A 16036-nucleotide genomic window follows, 5' to 3' on the forward strand; every position below is an offset into this window, starting at 1 on the left:
ATATTAAGATTTCTCAATGTTTTTTTCTGTTTTGCATTTATATTTGTACACAACACACATGTTACAACATCCAGGGGATTCACCAAGGGTGGGAGAGGGATTTGCACTGTCCTCCTGCCTCATCTGCCAGCACTTCCCAGCATCTGCTACCTTAGCCTGTTAGTCTACACTGCACATCCCAGTGCCCCAGAGGTTATGTTACTAAAAATAATGACATGTGGCTGACTGATAGGACTGTGCAGGGAAGCAGGAAGGGATCTGCTGTGGGGTGAAGCTACCAGGCTGGATAAATTCTTGGTGCATTCAAAGGCCATGGTGCTTGCTATCTCCTGCTAGCTTTTCCCATGCAACATAAGCTAAAGCCTGAGAAAGGGGAACTAGGATAGGCTGTAGCCATCTCCTGCCCACCCTATAGGGTTGCATTCAACCCTGAAACTGTCTGTTTTCTTCTGAGTGGTTGGGGTAGAGCTGATCTAAGGCTTTTGCTATCTCAGTCCTGCAAGTGTTTCTGCACCTAAACACTCCCATTGCTTTAGGAGAGGAAAGGAGAGACCACAAACTGCTCTCTGCTGCATGAGAACAATTATCCCATGGATAGCATGGGGCTCTTCACGCCAGGACGAGCTGAGCAGTCAGTGTAAAGCCCTCACAGTTTAATCCCTCAAGCTCTGTCAAAGCAGGTCAGTCGCACCAGAGGGGAACGAACATGGATATCATGATTGTCAATCCCATGCACCATTCATTAGACCGAGCATTTAAGTGGAATTGCTTTCTGCAGACAACTGTCTCCCAACTGTGAGACTCTCAGTTGAAAACTGTGCAAAAGCCAAGCTGTCAAGGTATCTCCACTCAGAGATTAACCCTGTCTGAGGGGCTATGGAGGCAGATAAGTCATCTTTATCTCTGGTACTAGCTATCTTACTGAATGTGGATTCAACATGGGTGAAAGGCACTGCCACCCCTCCAAATAGCTTGCTCCCAGCCCAGCAGCAGAGATGGGGCTTTAGGCTATGGCGAGAGGAGTTTCCCAGCCCAGCCTGGGGGACCTGCACAACCCTCATCTCTTGCTCATCCTCATGTGTCACCATAAAGCAGGCTGGGGCTGTCCAGCCAGTGGGCAAGAGGAAACATGAGAAAACAACGCTGACGGTCATGTTAGGAAGAGGAAGGCGCCGAGTGGGGAGCAGCCAAGGTCTGACCTTTTCTCTTGGTGCAGTGGTAGATCTGGCTGTGCTCCTGGGAGATCGGGTAGGGGTTGGCAGGCGGGAGCAGGTCCTGGGAGGTGCTCGACACCCCGTTCTCACACTGGTACTGGGAGCCCAGGTTGGAAGAGGCAGAAAGGACCCTGGTCTCACCACTGAAGGGGCTGTGATTCGAGGACACTTTCTGTCTCACTGTGCTCCTGGGAACAACCGGGTACTCTTTACTAAAAGCAAAGAAACACAAACAAAACAAGCAGAAAATCAATTAATAAATAGATCAGTGACTTAATAAACGAAGGCAACACGTTAGTGTCATGATGTTTGTTTAGACTTTCAGGCAGAGACGTCCCTCTCAGGAGACTGCAGCCCAGTCACACTTTCTCCATGCAACACTCTTCTATTTCACTTTCCTTTTAGTATCTTTCCCTTTAGATTCACAGCTCTTCCAACACAATTGCTCTTTTACATCCCTATGTACAATAGATATATGCAGTTATAGCAAAATACATAAAAAGATTTATGTTTACATATTCTAGTAGCATTTATAAAATAAATACTATTTGTATTGTATATGTGGATGTGCACGAGTGCACATAAAAATCTCATTTCTTCCAAGCTGACTTGGAGATGGGTTAAATATCTAAGCCTACTTCTTCCCCCTTATGGTATTTGTCCCTATTTCTTTTCCCCAGGGTCTGCCAGTCTGGTTGTCCTGGATAGGGGATCCCTGGACCAGAGAACAAGCTCACTTCAGACCACTTAGGAAAGAGAAAGAAATAAATCACCAAGTCCTGCTGCACACCAGAGCCACACACCTCAGCAGAGCCAGGCTAGGAGGGGGAGCACTAATGGAAAGTCTGGTTCATTCCCTTGCTCTGAAATCTAGTTTGAAGCAGGGATGCTTTGCCAGCACTGGCTGGAAATCCCCTCTCCTGCAAGACCCTACAGCGTGTTTTGGAGACGTTTCTCCAAGCATATCAGAAATGTGGCCTGGACAAGATTATTCCTGCTCTGCAGGAGAGAGAAGTGAAGCTGAATAAGGTCTCAGAGCCTTCGACCAAGGTGCAAGCCTCCTCCTGAGCTGTCTCCAAGACTGCCAGGAGCTCCCTGAACCCAAGCACTTGCTAAAATGCCTAAAGACCAGGTAGTACAGCAGCACCTCGCAAAGTGCCAGCAGTCTTAGAGCAGCCATGAACCAGAGCCAAGATTCCAATGCAAGCTTTCTTCTTCATGGCTATAACAATTGAACCAAGCTGGCTTTGAAGTAGCCTACTCACCTGCCCAAAATCATTCTGCTGGAGCAAGGACAGATCCTTAAATCCCACCAACAGGCTCACCTTCCATGCGAAGGAGGAGCCCTGAATCTCCAATTAAACCCTTTAGAAAGGACCTATCAGTGTAGCAACTCAGAACTTATTTAAAAAGTTTAACAATAGCATTTATATAAACCTACTCACAGCAGGGAGCTTCCATCCAAACCACTGCTGTGGTGGCTGACAGAAACATCAGCAACGGAGCTGTAATGGAGGGGAAACTCACCCAGGAGCTCAAACCCAAATAAATGTCTCTCTCCTTGTGCCACAAAAGCTTTCCAAACCCCAGGCACTGGTGGCTTGCCAGGAGAGCCTATTCCAAAGGTGGTGTTTCTTCCCCTGGAAGCCCAGCAGCTCCTCCCCACAAGAGCATGGCTTTCCACCCACTTGGACAGGCTGAAGAGGCATCTTCTTCCCCAGAACTGAAGTCCAGACTGTGCACGAGAACAAGAGAGAGATGGACTGGGAGGAAGCAGACTTATCTCTCAGATACACAAGACATCAACGGATGCCAGGGTATGTGGTGGGCTTCAAAGGACCTCTTTGACTGTGGACACCCAACACTAGCATTTCCACCCTAGGAGCTCTTGCTGGAGGGCAGCTTTGGTGGCTTTTCAGGAAGGTCAAGAGCTGTGGCCTTCAAAACTCCTATGACCTTCAAACCTTCTAAGTTCTAGGGGATTTCCCAGCCCTACCAGGTCATGTTCTTGAGCTGCCTGTTCTTGCACACAGCAATCCTCATGGAAATAATACCAGCACAACACCCCAAAGCTGCATCCCCACCATGTTTCCCTTCCAAGAAGACAATCGTCAGGGAGACGATACATGGACCTTGCGCTCATCTCTCCTCCCATCTTGCTGCATGGATTGACTGGTTCCTTCTTCCTCAGCTCCAACACCACCAACACCAAATGCCCCAAGAAAAAACAGAGCCTCATTGTTATTTTCAATGGGGTACCCCTGAGCTATGATGGAGGAGAAGGAAGGACATACCATGATACGATGCCACACATGGTCTTGGTGTCTTTTCTGCAGGATGTAGAAATGACTGTTTTCACAGTTTTTCCCTGCTTCAGTGGGGGAAGAATTGGATGTCTCTTTGGGACATGGGATTAGATCTGCATGGGGGTTTCTTACAGTAAATTCTCACAGTAGCTCACAGGGACCCCATCGATATCAGACCCTTGCTGCGTGAAGCACCACACAAACACTGAGAAGCCATCCTCATCCCAGATACTTCCCACCTAAATCAACACTTTCTCTGAGCTGAGATGGGTGAAAAAATAACAACCTGACTGTTTTTTCTTGATTACAAAAACCTTCTTTCCATAAAGGAGCTGTATGCCTGAAACAGCAATATTTTTACCCCAAGTGTCAGCATAGGTGATGTCAGGATCCCACACTCCCATTGCACACTGGGGATCGAATTCCTTTCAGACTGCATTTCCCAGGGGACTCAACAGCCTCCATAGCCATAAGAGAGCTGTGGTGTTCTGCAGGAGCCACAGCGGGAGCAGGGAGTCATGCTGGAGACGGAGCAGGTTGGAGACACCAAGTTTCCAAACAGCAGTTCCCAGGAGGTATTGCAATGACTTCTCTCCAGACTGAAATATTTCCATTTCAGTCAAAACATGTTGAGTGCTATTTTTGCCAAAAAATCTACTATTTGAGGAAGGAGAAGAAGGAAAGTATTTTCTAACTAAATAGCTCAAATATTCTCTTTCTTTCAGTTTGCTATTTTTCTGTACACAAAGGCAGTTATCTCTGTATTCCTACCTGTTCCTTCCTTATAGGAGCTCTAATAAAGAGATATCTTTGGTACCTTGTAAAGCAACACTCATCTCGAAACATTTCTAGATTTCTGAGCCCACTCTATATGGAGTGTACAAACCATCTGAGTTTGTCCTTCTGTCTTTTAAAATGTTTTGGGGTGGATTTTTTTGCAGTGCCTAAAAGTCACTATTCCCACAATAGCTGGTTGTAATCCTGAGCCACAGTTTAATGGAATGAAAAGTTTTGTTCACCACCAGCACAAAATGACTGTTGTGTCCAGAAATTTTGCTGTCAGAAAAAACTGTAGCAAGTAGCAAGGGGGAAAAAAAGGCTAAAGCTGTATTTACACAGGCAATATAGGAAATTGCCCACACAGCAAGGAAGAGACCGGGCCAGAATGTCAGTTTTACATGGGAGTGTTAATGGGCCACTTTTTTTTTTTTTTTTGCATTAAAAATTGTAAAATTAGAAGAAATTGGTTGGGTGAAAGAATTTAAAAGGAAGGAAACTGTCAATGGTCAATTTAAAGTCCTTTGGAGGCTAATGATGAATATTCAGTTACTGTAGTTGGTGTACTACAACAGCAGATGGGGACGGGGAGGAAGGGGGGAGCCACATTGCCCAAGGTGCTGTACAGTCTCTGCACCACCAGGCTTCCAGCTGAACGGCCACTAGGAGAGAATACTACTTGGATTTTCATTAAACCTTGGGGGAAGAAATAGGGGTTAAGGTCCAAGGCTACAGCGAAGGCACTCGGTCCTTAAATCCAGACTCAGTTCTTAACTTCCACCTGGCCACATGTTTCCCAGACCTGTAGGATCAGCCACTGGCTCTGCAAAACCATTTCCTACTAACACACACATTGTTCTTTAAAGTTCATCATATAACCCTGACCCTGCAGATCAGGTCTTACAAGTGAATCTTTCCTGCATTTCCCTAGCACTTACACCCAAATCAGACCTCTGCCAGGTGGAATTAGTGACCTCTGTCTCATTTTCTCTCAGAAGATCTCCCTCCTGGCCAAATAATGTTGTCATCATGATACACTCAAGAGCTCTGTATGATCACTTACACCACAAATTCATATTTAGCAAAGAAATCAAAGGACCAAATTCAAGGTTTTGTAATCTCAGAGCTGGAAACCTTGTTGGCCTCTGCAAACTGGTAAAAACTGTGAAAAAATATAAATATAGACCTTCACAGAGTGACATCCAGTCAACTTTCTTGCTTATCACTGTGCTCTAAGACAGTAATAACTGTCAATATCTTTTCATGTCAGACTTGAAGTTTCCTAATGTACCAGCCAATGCACAGTAAATGCAGCTGCCAGACAAAAAACTTGTTCAAAATCAATTTGAAGATCTACAGTTCATAATCAGGAAGCTTCTGCATCGAAGCATTCAACCCCTACTGACCCTAAGCAAATTATTATAGAAGAATCTTCTGATATTTCTGCAATAAAGCATTATATGCCAAGTCTTTCTTAGAGCTGCTGTAGCTTATGGTAATAAGACTCCAAAAGATTTATTAACTGTCAGGTCCCAAGGATCATACTGATATCTATTCGAGGTCAAGATGAGGCATGATATGGAAGAGGATTAACCCACGGTTAGTTGCTGCATCCTTTGAAGCCCCCAAGCTGGGCACTGTCTACGTCTTGTTCACAATGACAATTCCTAGTCTAAAATCCGATCAATTAGTGGCCAACTGCAGCAATTCTCTCCACTCTTTCCAAATTGCCAGGAGATTTTAACTCCTCCTTGGTCACTCACTACAAAACAGCAAATGTTTGCTGTCCTATCAGTCCTGTCCCCTTCACACACCTGGCATCTGTGGATACAGAGGTGCAGAATAAGACCCCTATTCCAGATGTGCAAATATAACTCAAAGGCATTTGGGTTTATATTTCCCAGGCCACCAATTGTTGTCCTCCCTGCTGAGACTCGAGAGTAGGAGAGAAATGGAAGTCAGCCATAACAGATATAGAAAGAGGAAGAGAAAATACAACTGTAATAAATATACCATCACCCAGGAAAAAAACAAACCCGAAAACAATTGTCAATTGTCAAGTGCATTCATTTCAGCTTATTTCCAGCATATTGAAATAAAATCAAACCATTCTCAAGAGGCACTTGAAAGAGTTTGAACTGGAGAGTTTGAAGCAGATAAAATCTACAGCGGGAAAGGACTTGGTAGGACAGAAACTACTGAGTACTCCCTTCAGCCTTACCCTCAGATCAAATATGACCTCTCTTTGCATGGGGACTGCCCACAGAAAATAATACCCTAGACTGGACGTCAAGTCAAAATGCTCATTGACGAATATGGTAGGATGTTCACTGCAGCATTCTCCACCAACATATCAAATGTTCTGGCTTTCTTGCCAGAATGTGAAGGGATCCAATAACCCTGTTTTGGATACATGCATGGTACATTAACAACCAGTGCTTCATGTGAGCAGTGCAGCCCGAAGAGATCACTGCAACAAACCCAAGAACCAGCAGCGGAAAAAAACAGCTAGAGATATAGAGCTATCATCAGGCAGATAAAAAGCTGGATTCCTGCAAACAAATACCACTGTTCATGTTGGAATAAGACGAACACAAGAGGAGCTGGAGAATGCATGTCAGCCAAGAGAGACAGCATCATCATCCCTTCATGCTGTGCCAAGCTTCTGTAGATCAGGTCCTGCTGGGCAGATTCCCCAAAGAAGAGGCAGTGGAGGAAAATGCAGCTACCCTGTGTTTCTTGAGTTGATTTTCTCCCTTTAAAAGAGCTGTGGCTACTCTCCAGTGAAGCCTGTAGAGCCTTATTTTGAATTTCATCTGAATTCCATCAAATTCTATAGAATACAGTTCAAGCCCGCAGTTTCCACTGGGGCTTTAACCAGGAAAATTTCCTCAGGGACATTGCTGGAGGAAAGCACCATCTCTCCAACAGATGTTCTAACTCCAATTCTCACACTGAAAATGTTTCAGACAGCATGTGGCTCTTGGGAGATTTCAGTGCAGAACATGGGAAATGATAGTGAATGTAAAGATGCAGTGAGAAGACTCAAGAAGAGAAAGGTCATTTGCAGTGGACTGAGACCTACTTGCATTAATCAGACCTATCAGTCCAACACGATGTTAGCATGCCAGGGTACATAACATCAAATGAACTACACTGCCACTCTTCTTTGTCAAGTGGATAGTGCTGGATCTCTGTCTCACTTTGAAAGGTTCCAAGATATCCCTCAAGGGAGCCAAGATCCACCCTTTCACATAATCATCTTCCCTCTCAAAAGTATTCTCAATAAGAAGCTTCAAGGACTAAATGGCATTAATTTGAACAAACAGTAACTAGGGCCTGAGACTTTCAGCAGCTCTTCAGCGCCAATAATAACTGCTGAAGACAATGGGAGTTGCAGATGATCAATAAAACTTGGTTAAATGGCTTAACAGCACTGACCTTCTACAGCGCTCTAGCCCCAGACCCACAAACACTTCTTCCCCACCATCTTTTGGCAGTCACATATTTAAGCTACAACTTGCATGCAACCCCCCAGATCACCCAATAGCTATGGTTGATTAGTACACTTGCATTGACATGGGGCATTTTAAGGGCAAAGTCCTAACACTGGCATCTGCAATGCAGATCTCATCGCCTCTCTGCATCAGCTTCACCCTCTGCGGATTTCTGCTGAGTGTTTTGCTCTTGCTCTCCACACCAAATACCCCTTGGCACAGCAGAAGTTCTAAGGGGAGACAAAAGGGATTTTCACAGAATCCAAAAGGAACACTTTGCCTAAAATTCCCAGCATCGCAACTACATCATTTTATGCTTTATGTTTTCAGTTGCAGCATGAGCACAGGATATAGATGCCGTATAACTCGCATCCCTCTACACATTTTCCTCTAGTGTGTTTTCCTTTTTTCTTCTTTTTTTTTTTTAATCAAGGAAATCACAAACTTGATCTCACGCTCAGAAACTCGAAAACTTTAAAACCCCTGTTCTCCCACAGTGCTCATCCTGCCAAAGAACCTGCTAAAGGGGTCCTGTGTGTCTCAGGAAAGAAAGACAGCAGGAAGACAATTAACATGTATCAGAAATCAGTGTTCACTGGAATTTGGATCTTCTTTGGAACTCGTGGCTATTCTTTTTGAGGTAAATCATCTGTTGCTGAAAGGCTTAATATTGCTACTGAATGAAGTTTTCTACCTGGACAGACTTACTAGCTTTTCTTCTGGGAAACATGAAGAGAAAAGCCAACACAGACCTTGGGAAGAAGAAAGCTATGGAGAGAAACGGGCTTGCAAAGACATCCCCACCTACCCAGATGGCCAGAGCGCACAGAGGCAAGAAGAGCAGAGATGGAGGGAGAGTCCTCAACGAGTCACCCGAGACCATGCTCTGAGCTCACTCTTGGCACTGGAAGTTGTCTTTCTTCCCTGCTTCATCTTCCTTCCTCTCAGTCTCTACTGTTTGCCAGGGTTAGGCATTCAATGCATGAAGCATCAGGCCAAGTCTCCACCAGCACCTACACCTACTTCACCCCACTGCAAGACCTGCTCTGAGCTGAGCAGCAAACTGGTTTCCCTCCCATTCTCTGACAGCTAAAGGTGCAAGGATACCACCAGGTCTGGCCACATGGTAATTCAGGATGGACTTTATCTCATGTACTTTTAGCTATTTAAAAGGCAGGTATCTACTCTAAGCAAATCATTCAGACTCTGCAGGTGAGAAAGCAGAGGGAGGGCTCTTCACCCACCCTCCACATCCGTGGGGTAAAGTCTCGAAAGAAAGCAGCTTTGCTCTCTGGAAGCTCCCATCACACTCTGCTTGGCACAGAAAGGGCCCAGACACCAGCCCAGCCTGGGGGCACTGCTTCTAGACAGCATCTTCAACCACCACACCCCTACTCCCATCTAATCCAAGCCCCACACAACACATTAGGACCTAAAGGTTTAGTGCTGGGAGCACATTTTCACCAGGGCTCATGCCTCCAAGGCTGCTCCAAGGTGTGCAAGTGTAGGGACACACTTTGGCCATAGCTTGGGCCAACCCTCCCCAAAAATGGGATGCCACAAGCAAGCTCATACACCCGGCTGTGTCAGCACCTTGTCTGCTGGGGTTTGCTTCTCCCAGGGCTGGTTTCAGCTGGAAGATGCCCCTCTGCAATAGCCCTATGCAGGGAATTCAGAAACATTTGAGATTTAAATAAAGAAAACATAGAGGTTTAAATAAAGAAAACACGGGGCATGCAAAATTCATTCCCTCCATGGCTATGCCCCTTAATGAGATGATCAGTGACCTAATTTATGTCAGGTCACCAGTTTTTGGTACAAAAGGCTGTTGTAAGAAGTGCTTTTTCCAGCTATGTTTTTTTCCTATAGGGAAGGAATAGCACTATAAATACATCCCACCCTATTCTCCAAGGGCATAAATAGGCATCACTCCTCTAAAGCCAAGACAGACTTACTGATACCTGCCAGGTGGGGAGTGGATACATCACTGGGAAACAACTTCAATATATAGGCACACAGACATATATTTATATATTAAAATACATTTTAATATCTATGTACTTAAATTTTATTATATACTTAATTATATTTTAATATATTTAATTATATTTTAATATATATTTATATGTTAAACCTATATAAACCACAAAGGTAGGTCATACTTCTCTAACATACTCAATCCTGAATGGCTCTTTATCTTATATACACATTTTATATACATATAATTTATGTATGTTTTCCTATATTTTTATATATAATTTTGCATATATTCAGATATATATAAAAAGCCACAAAGGTGGGCATGTATTTTCAACCTTGAATAGGTCTTTATTTCACTATAATAATCTTATCCTGCTCTCCCTTAAAAAAAGACATCTTTGTAAAGCTACACAGTCATTTCTATGCTATCGGTACAGAGGATAAGTTATTAAGGAAGTGAGCATCAGAAATCATCCTGCAAAGTCAACGCTGTGGATTTTAACCCTTCCAAACCTGCCAGATCTAAGTGGGTGTGTTGATAGATTCCAAGTGTTTCTGTTCACTGTATCATCAACTATGACCACAAGCCTGCATAAAAATGCCAAGCAATTTTTAGCACAAGCTCAGCATGGCTAGATGCCATGCTCTTCATATGGCACGAAGCCCTTCTAATAGTCCTTACTGTTTTAACTCCTCCCTCCCGCTCCAAAAAACTCCCACCATGAATGTAAACCTTCAAATCTTTCCATTGACCATAATGAAAGGGTAGTTTAGCAGCAAAAATGTGCGGGGGACATCGTTACTCAAGTTCCAGTAGAGGTTGGGAGGCTGGCACGGGAGGGAAGGGAGGGAAAAAAGCTATTTCAAGTGGTAGTACACCCATAAAGAAAGAAATATTGACATATTATGCCACGATCTGTGATGTCATTGGAAAGGGCAGTCAGGGAACACAGGGCACATTCAGAAGACCACAGAGATGATTTAGATGGAGAAGAGTAACTGTGGTATATATACATTTTACGTATATATATAAAAAAATATAATACATATATTTTATATATATTGGATTTTCTGGGTCTGAGATTGAAATTATTTGTACGCAGGAGTACTTTTGCCCATTTGAGTAGGGTTACAGTTCTAAGTGCTCACAGGATTTCAGGCATTATTTGTTGCCTACCAGCTCAATATGCATGGCTACGGAGAGCCATGCTCAGGTCACCATCTATGGTAACCAGAAAACACTCCTGCATCCACACCAGCATCTGCACTCCAGCCTGCAACGACCACCTACAGCCAGCTCCTGGGTGGGTGGTGGAGAAAGCCCTCCCAACAGAAGGTCACAGCACAGGTCTCTACAGCCCTCCACTGAGAGCCAGCTCTGCTGGTCTCGGAGAATAAGGGATCTGAGCCACTCCTGCCTTCCTGGGCGGAAAATGCTATATTGAACATCTTCATCTGTCTTAGGTATAATCATGGGTATGGCGCTGTTCCTGCAAAACATTTGCACCAGGAAGCAGCTTGACACATGGACAAAGTTCCAAGTGAAGTGAAAGGCATGAAGTTAATTACTGGCGGGCCCTGACATTTAGAAAAGGACTTTAAACAGGATTTTTAAACAGGATATAGGCTTGATTTTCAGCATAACTACTTACATCCAAAATTGACATTCAAAAAGGTCTCTTCAGCCGCCTGGGCCTGGAGATCCCAACATTTCTAATACCTCCCTTCTTCAACCTGAAACCACCACGTCTGCACTCCTGCTCTGCATTTCCAGAACGGACCACGTAAACACTCCTCTCCTGCCAAAGACCCTCTGAACGCCAGCAACCAGCACAACACAGGTCTCTGCACTAAGATCTCCAGAGGCATCTGGAGCATCTTTAACAAACCTGCTCCCAGAACAAGGTTATGAGCTTTGTCTTTAAAGCACTGCCACCTGGGGAAAGAAATACCCCACAGCTCTTCTGTAGTAGCCTGGTGACCAGAGCTTCTCAGAGCTAGTCCAAATCTCTTGTTGCTTTAAACAAGTTTAAGCCCACACACAGCCTGAGAGACATGTGCTTAGCCCAAAGTTAGAGGTTGTTCTGGATAGGAACAAGTCAGAAAGCAGTACAAGATCCCTATGGCCAAGAGGACAACCCACAGGTGAGATCCTGCCTCTGCAACCCAGCAGTTAAAGCATTCACTTTGGAATGGGAAGTCCTGGATTTTGGCCTGATATTTCAAGAGCTTGACGTAAAACACATGCAGATGCCAGAGAAGGGACTGCCACTATGTCCTGGCTTAGCTCAAGCCAAAGGTGACGTGCAAAGCAAAGCCCAGGCAGCTCCCATGGTCCTGAGCGGGTCCCCACTACAGAAGCACGAGTTACCTCTGCATCCTGGACATCCTGTGGAGCTCCATGTCGTCGCTGCCGCGGAAGCCTTTTGCAAAGGGGTTGTTCTCAATCTTCAACTGGGTGATCTGAAAAGGAGGAAATGCAACGGGTTCATCACAAGTCCAAGGCATGGCCTGGGAGAGAGGGGATATTGTTTATTAAGCCCAGGCCAATAGGGATGTGGGGGAAAACACAGCTTTCAGGAACTCAAGTCATCCTTCGGCTCAGGCATTGACCATTCCAGATGGGCCTTCCTCTACATCGCTCCACTGGAAAAATATCTCCTGTCAACAACCTCTCACTTCTCTCAGGCTTGTCCCATAATTAACACATGGGACTGCACACAAACACACACAGGTTTCTCTCTGGAGAAAAACTGCTTTATTAGAGTTACTTTCTTTTTGCTGTTGGGACAGAAAAGGCTGCACTGACTGCAGGACCAGGGATGAAAGTCGTATTGCCTGGACAAATCCCACCAACACCAAGTATTTTCTCATCAGTGTACAGCCATAACCAAAATCTTACCTCTCCAACCCTGGATCCCCCTACTCAGGCTGCTGAGGCTCACCCTTTATGCATTTCAGACCAGCTAAATGTACTCCAGGTGCTCCACTTCTGACATCTTTTCCCAACCAGCCCCACGCCTGTAAGCAATGCATGGACTAACTTCCATATTTACCTGGAGGGCAGCTCCACCTCTGACCATCATGTCCTGAAAGAATATTTGTCTCCCCATTCATTCTAGAAGGAATAAAGAGGGACTAGGTTGCTCACTTGGTTGGCTGCCTTCAACATCTAAAGCTTGCTGGGATGAATCCCCCTCAGACTGTTAACTTTGATCCTCTTATAACATCTAAGCATGTTGGAGAACATAGCCTTATCCAAAGCAACTAAGGTAGTCCTCTCCTTCACATGCCCCTCCCGAGGGCTTAGGTGAGTAGGTTTTCTCAAGCCAGGGTTTGTCATTTAAGCCAATAGTAACTTTGGACCAGCAACACCCTCAAATGCTCTGGTGATCTCATGCAAACTCTCTCTGGATGCCAAATGTGACACAAATACTTTAGAGTCTTTGCAGAGCAGGACTGAGTCTGGATCAGGTGTGATCTAACTGCAATGCCCTAATATTCAGGCAGAAGAGGCAACAGCTCTTCTTCTCTTTCTCCATCACTGCCTGGCAGTCCAAGCCCTCAGCCAAGAGCAGAGAAAACCACTGGCACTTGCCCAGGAGAGACAACTCTCTGTTTGCCATTGGAGGAACTTCATGTGCTCACCGCATTTTATGGAAACACTGTCTTTCCTTCCTATTGAAAGATGGTCAACAGGAAGGAAAGAGCTCAAGATTAATGGTGGGAGAACAGAGAGAGGTTCATGTTCACCAAGTCAAGCACACGCAACTGGACCCTCCTCTTTGCCAAAATTCAAAGAGAGAAACCTGGCTCGGCTAGTGTCAATAGCAAACGCTGCCAGGTATCTGCACAACTAGATTATTTTGATATTTTCTTGTCTTTTAGCATGTTTTTTTCCCAAAGGCTATTTGTTCACTTGCCACTTTTGCCTAATTCAGCCTCAAAAATCACACAAAGACCCCTGTCACCCCTACGCTTGCCCCCATGGGCATTCCTATTAAATCAGGACCTAATTTAGCACCTAAACAGGGCATTGCACTACTTTTTTTGGTCACACATTTCAGATTTCAAAGAGAAGGGTAAACAACTGATCTATTTGATCCAATTTGCCATTTGAGCCATTCGCTAGCAGTAAAACAGGGGCATATTTTGTGACAAAAAGTCTTTAATAATTAGACAACCATCTGTGTATTTTGCAAAGAAACTACCTACTGGCTTCCACTAGAGAGGTGGTGGCACTTGTGGAATGAATAATAGGCATTATCCAAGTTTTTGACTGCTTCTAGGCAATTTGCATTCTGAAGCACACTAAATGTACGAGCTGTCCTCCCTCGCTGAACCCAATGGCAATATTTGCTCACATAAGTGAAGTCCTTCTCTGAGCAAGGATTTACAGCATTGGCACCAGCACACAGATGTATAAAGGGCCGGATTCATCCAAACCTAACCGAAGGCATTTTAACCAAGGCGCCTGCACTGGGAACCTCGTCTCTCGGTGTTCCTGCTGAAACCAATGGAGGGCAGATGGGGACTGCCAGAGGGCACTGGGGCTCTGTGGTGGGCAGCATTGCCTTCACAGGTCCCCAACGCTCTCCATTCACTGGAGAAGGAGTCATCAACACGCTAGCCCCTGATTTAAGGGCCTTAGATGAATGCTGTGTTTGATGAATCAAGCCTTTATATCACAGAATCATGGAATGGTTTGCGTTGGAAAGGACCTTAAGATCATCTAGTTCCAACCCCCGCTATGGGCAAGAATGCCTCACACTAGACCATATCACCCACAAAATGTCAGATAAAATATCATATTTTGCTATTTTCTTGTCTTATGGCAATCTTGCAAATACATTGCTTCATGAGTAGAGAAGTCCCTAACCTGTATCAGGAACACACTCAACAAACAAAGGTATTAACGTATGTGTTGGTAGCAGAATGCCCCAAGTGAAACACAGCTAACTTGAGCCTCCTTAAAATTCGAGATCTGTTAGATTGAAGGCATCTAGAAACCAGGAACTACAGTTGGTTTTACATTAGGTCTCAGCTCTTTGGTGAACTTCAGATGGATTTCAGCAGAATCTTTTTGAACAAAATTTCCCTAGATGGTAACTCAAGGCATTAGCCCTAACACTAAGCCAGAAGAGTCCCTGATGCCAGATTTAACAAAACCCTATACAACAAAATAGAAAACAGAAGAAGGTGATGAATCCCTGCTTTAGAAAACAGCCTGGGGAAGATATTTTGTTTGGCCAGTTTTTGTCTGACTTACAAACTGTTTCAGAGGTGGAAAAGCAAACGAGTGGGTGGAAATAACCTTCTTCTGGATCAACTTTGCCATAGCAAAACTCTGTTTAATTGACTATAACTCATAGAGGGGGGCGAAAAAGCTGTCAGAAAGTCAAATGACAATTACATCATGAAAAATAAACCAAAATACGACATCCTGCAAAGTCATTAAGACAGAGTGCCCAGGGCTAAATTATATAGCACTGATTCAATAAAACCATAGGGCTACGTCTATGTATTTGTTATTCAAAGAAACTGATGGCAAAGTTCACTTCTGAGTACTGATGCAGACCCTTCTGAGATGAGAGCTTTCCAGAGTGAAGCCTCTTAGATTGACACTTTTCAGGGCTTGTCTGACTGATGGGTTCATCTTCACTTTAACAGGAAGCAACAGTTCCCAATGAAATCTCAGCACCGTTTCTCTGCACTCCTTCCTTTGGGCTAACTGACCACAAAGTACTTCTGCTGAGACATTTCCAATGGCATCTTTAGCTCCAGCATGATAAAATTTGCATCTAGCTACATCAAGGAAAGACTATTTACAAAACTGAAACATCCCATGCCAGGTATATGCCCTCAGCTCCGTTTTATTTACTTACTTTGCTATCTACCAAATTGGTTCCACTTCTTTGGAGCGCTTCAGCTAAGGGAAAATACACTATCATGACCCTCTCAGGCTCTTCTGGAGGCACTTCTGAAACTGTCTTAAAGACTGGGCATTGTAGAAAAGGGGCTTCATGTTCTGCAAGGGATGGGGACCCTTAGTTTCTGAGCTCTTTTCTTGTGACCATGTGCCCCACTTGGACAACTTAAAAGCTGGAGTGGCAAAAAAATCACCATTCTGGTCACTTCATTTAGTGATGAAGAGGTTGAGGTGTTTACCCTCAAGCTAAGCACACATGAACTTCCCCATGTTGTGGGGATAAGTGTTGTCCCTGCCCTGCAGGTGACCATGGTCCTGCTCAGCGTGGCAGGG

At 44.5% G+C, this 16036-nt stretch overlaps 1 protein-coding gene across 3 annotated transcripts in view; it reads right to left on the reverse strand.

Annotated features, from left to right (window-relative positions):
- The window catches only part of TBX5 (T-box transcription factor 5), a 38784-nt gene that overhangs the window by 8189 nt on the left and 14559 nt on the right, over positions 1 to 16036 (reverse strand). For all 3 annotated transcript variants that reach the window (XM_030501284.1, XM_030501285.1, XM_032920205.1), the window contains 2 exons: positions 12146 to 12237; positions 1200 to 1426 (listed from right to left, as the gene is read on the reverse strand). In XM_030501284.1, coding sequence (XP_030357144.1) covers positions 1200 to 1426; positions 12146 to 12237 — 319 coding nt within the window. The remainder of the gene's footprint in view (positions 1 to 1199; positions 1427 to 12145; positions 12238 to 16036) is intronic.

Source organism: Strigops habroptila, chromosome 11 (assembly GCF_004027225.2).
Source record: "Strigops habroptila isolate Jane chromosome 11, bStrHab1.2.pri, whole genome shotgun sequence".
NCBI lineage: Eukaryota > Metazoa > Chordata > Aves > Psittaciformes > Psittacidae > Strigops > Strigops habroptila.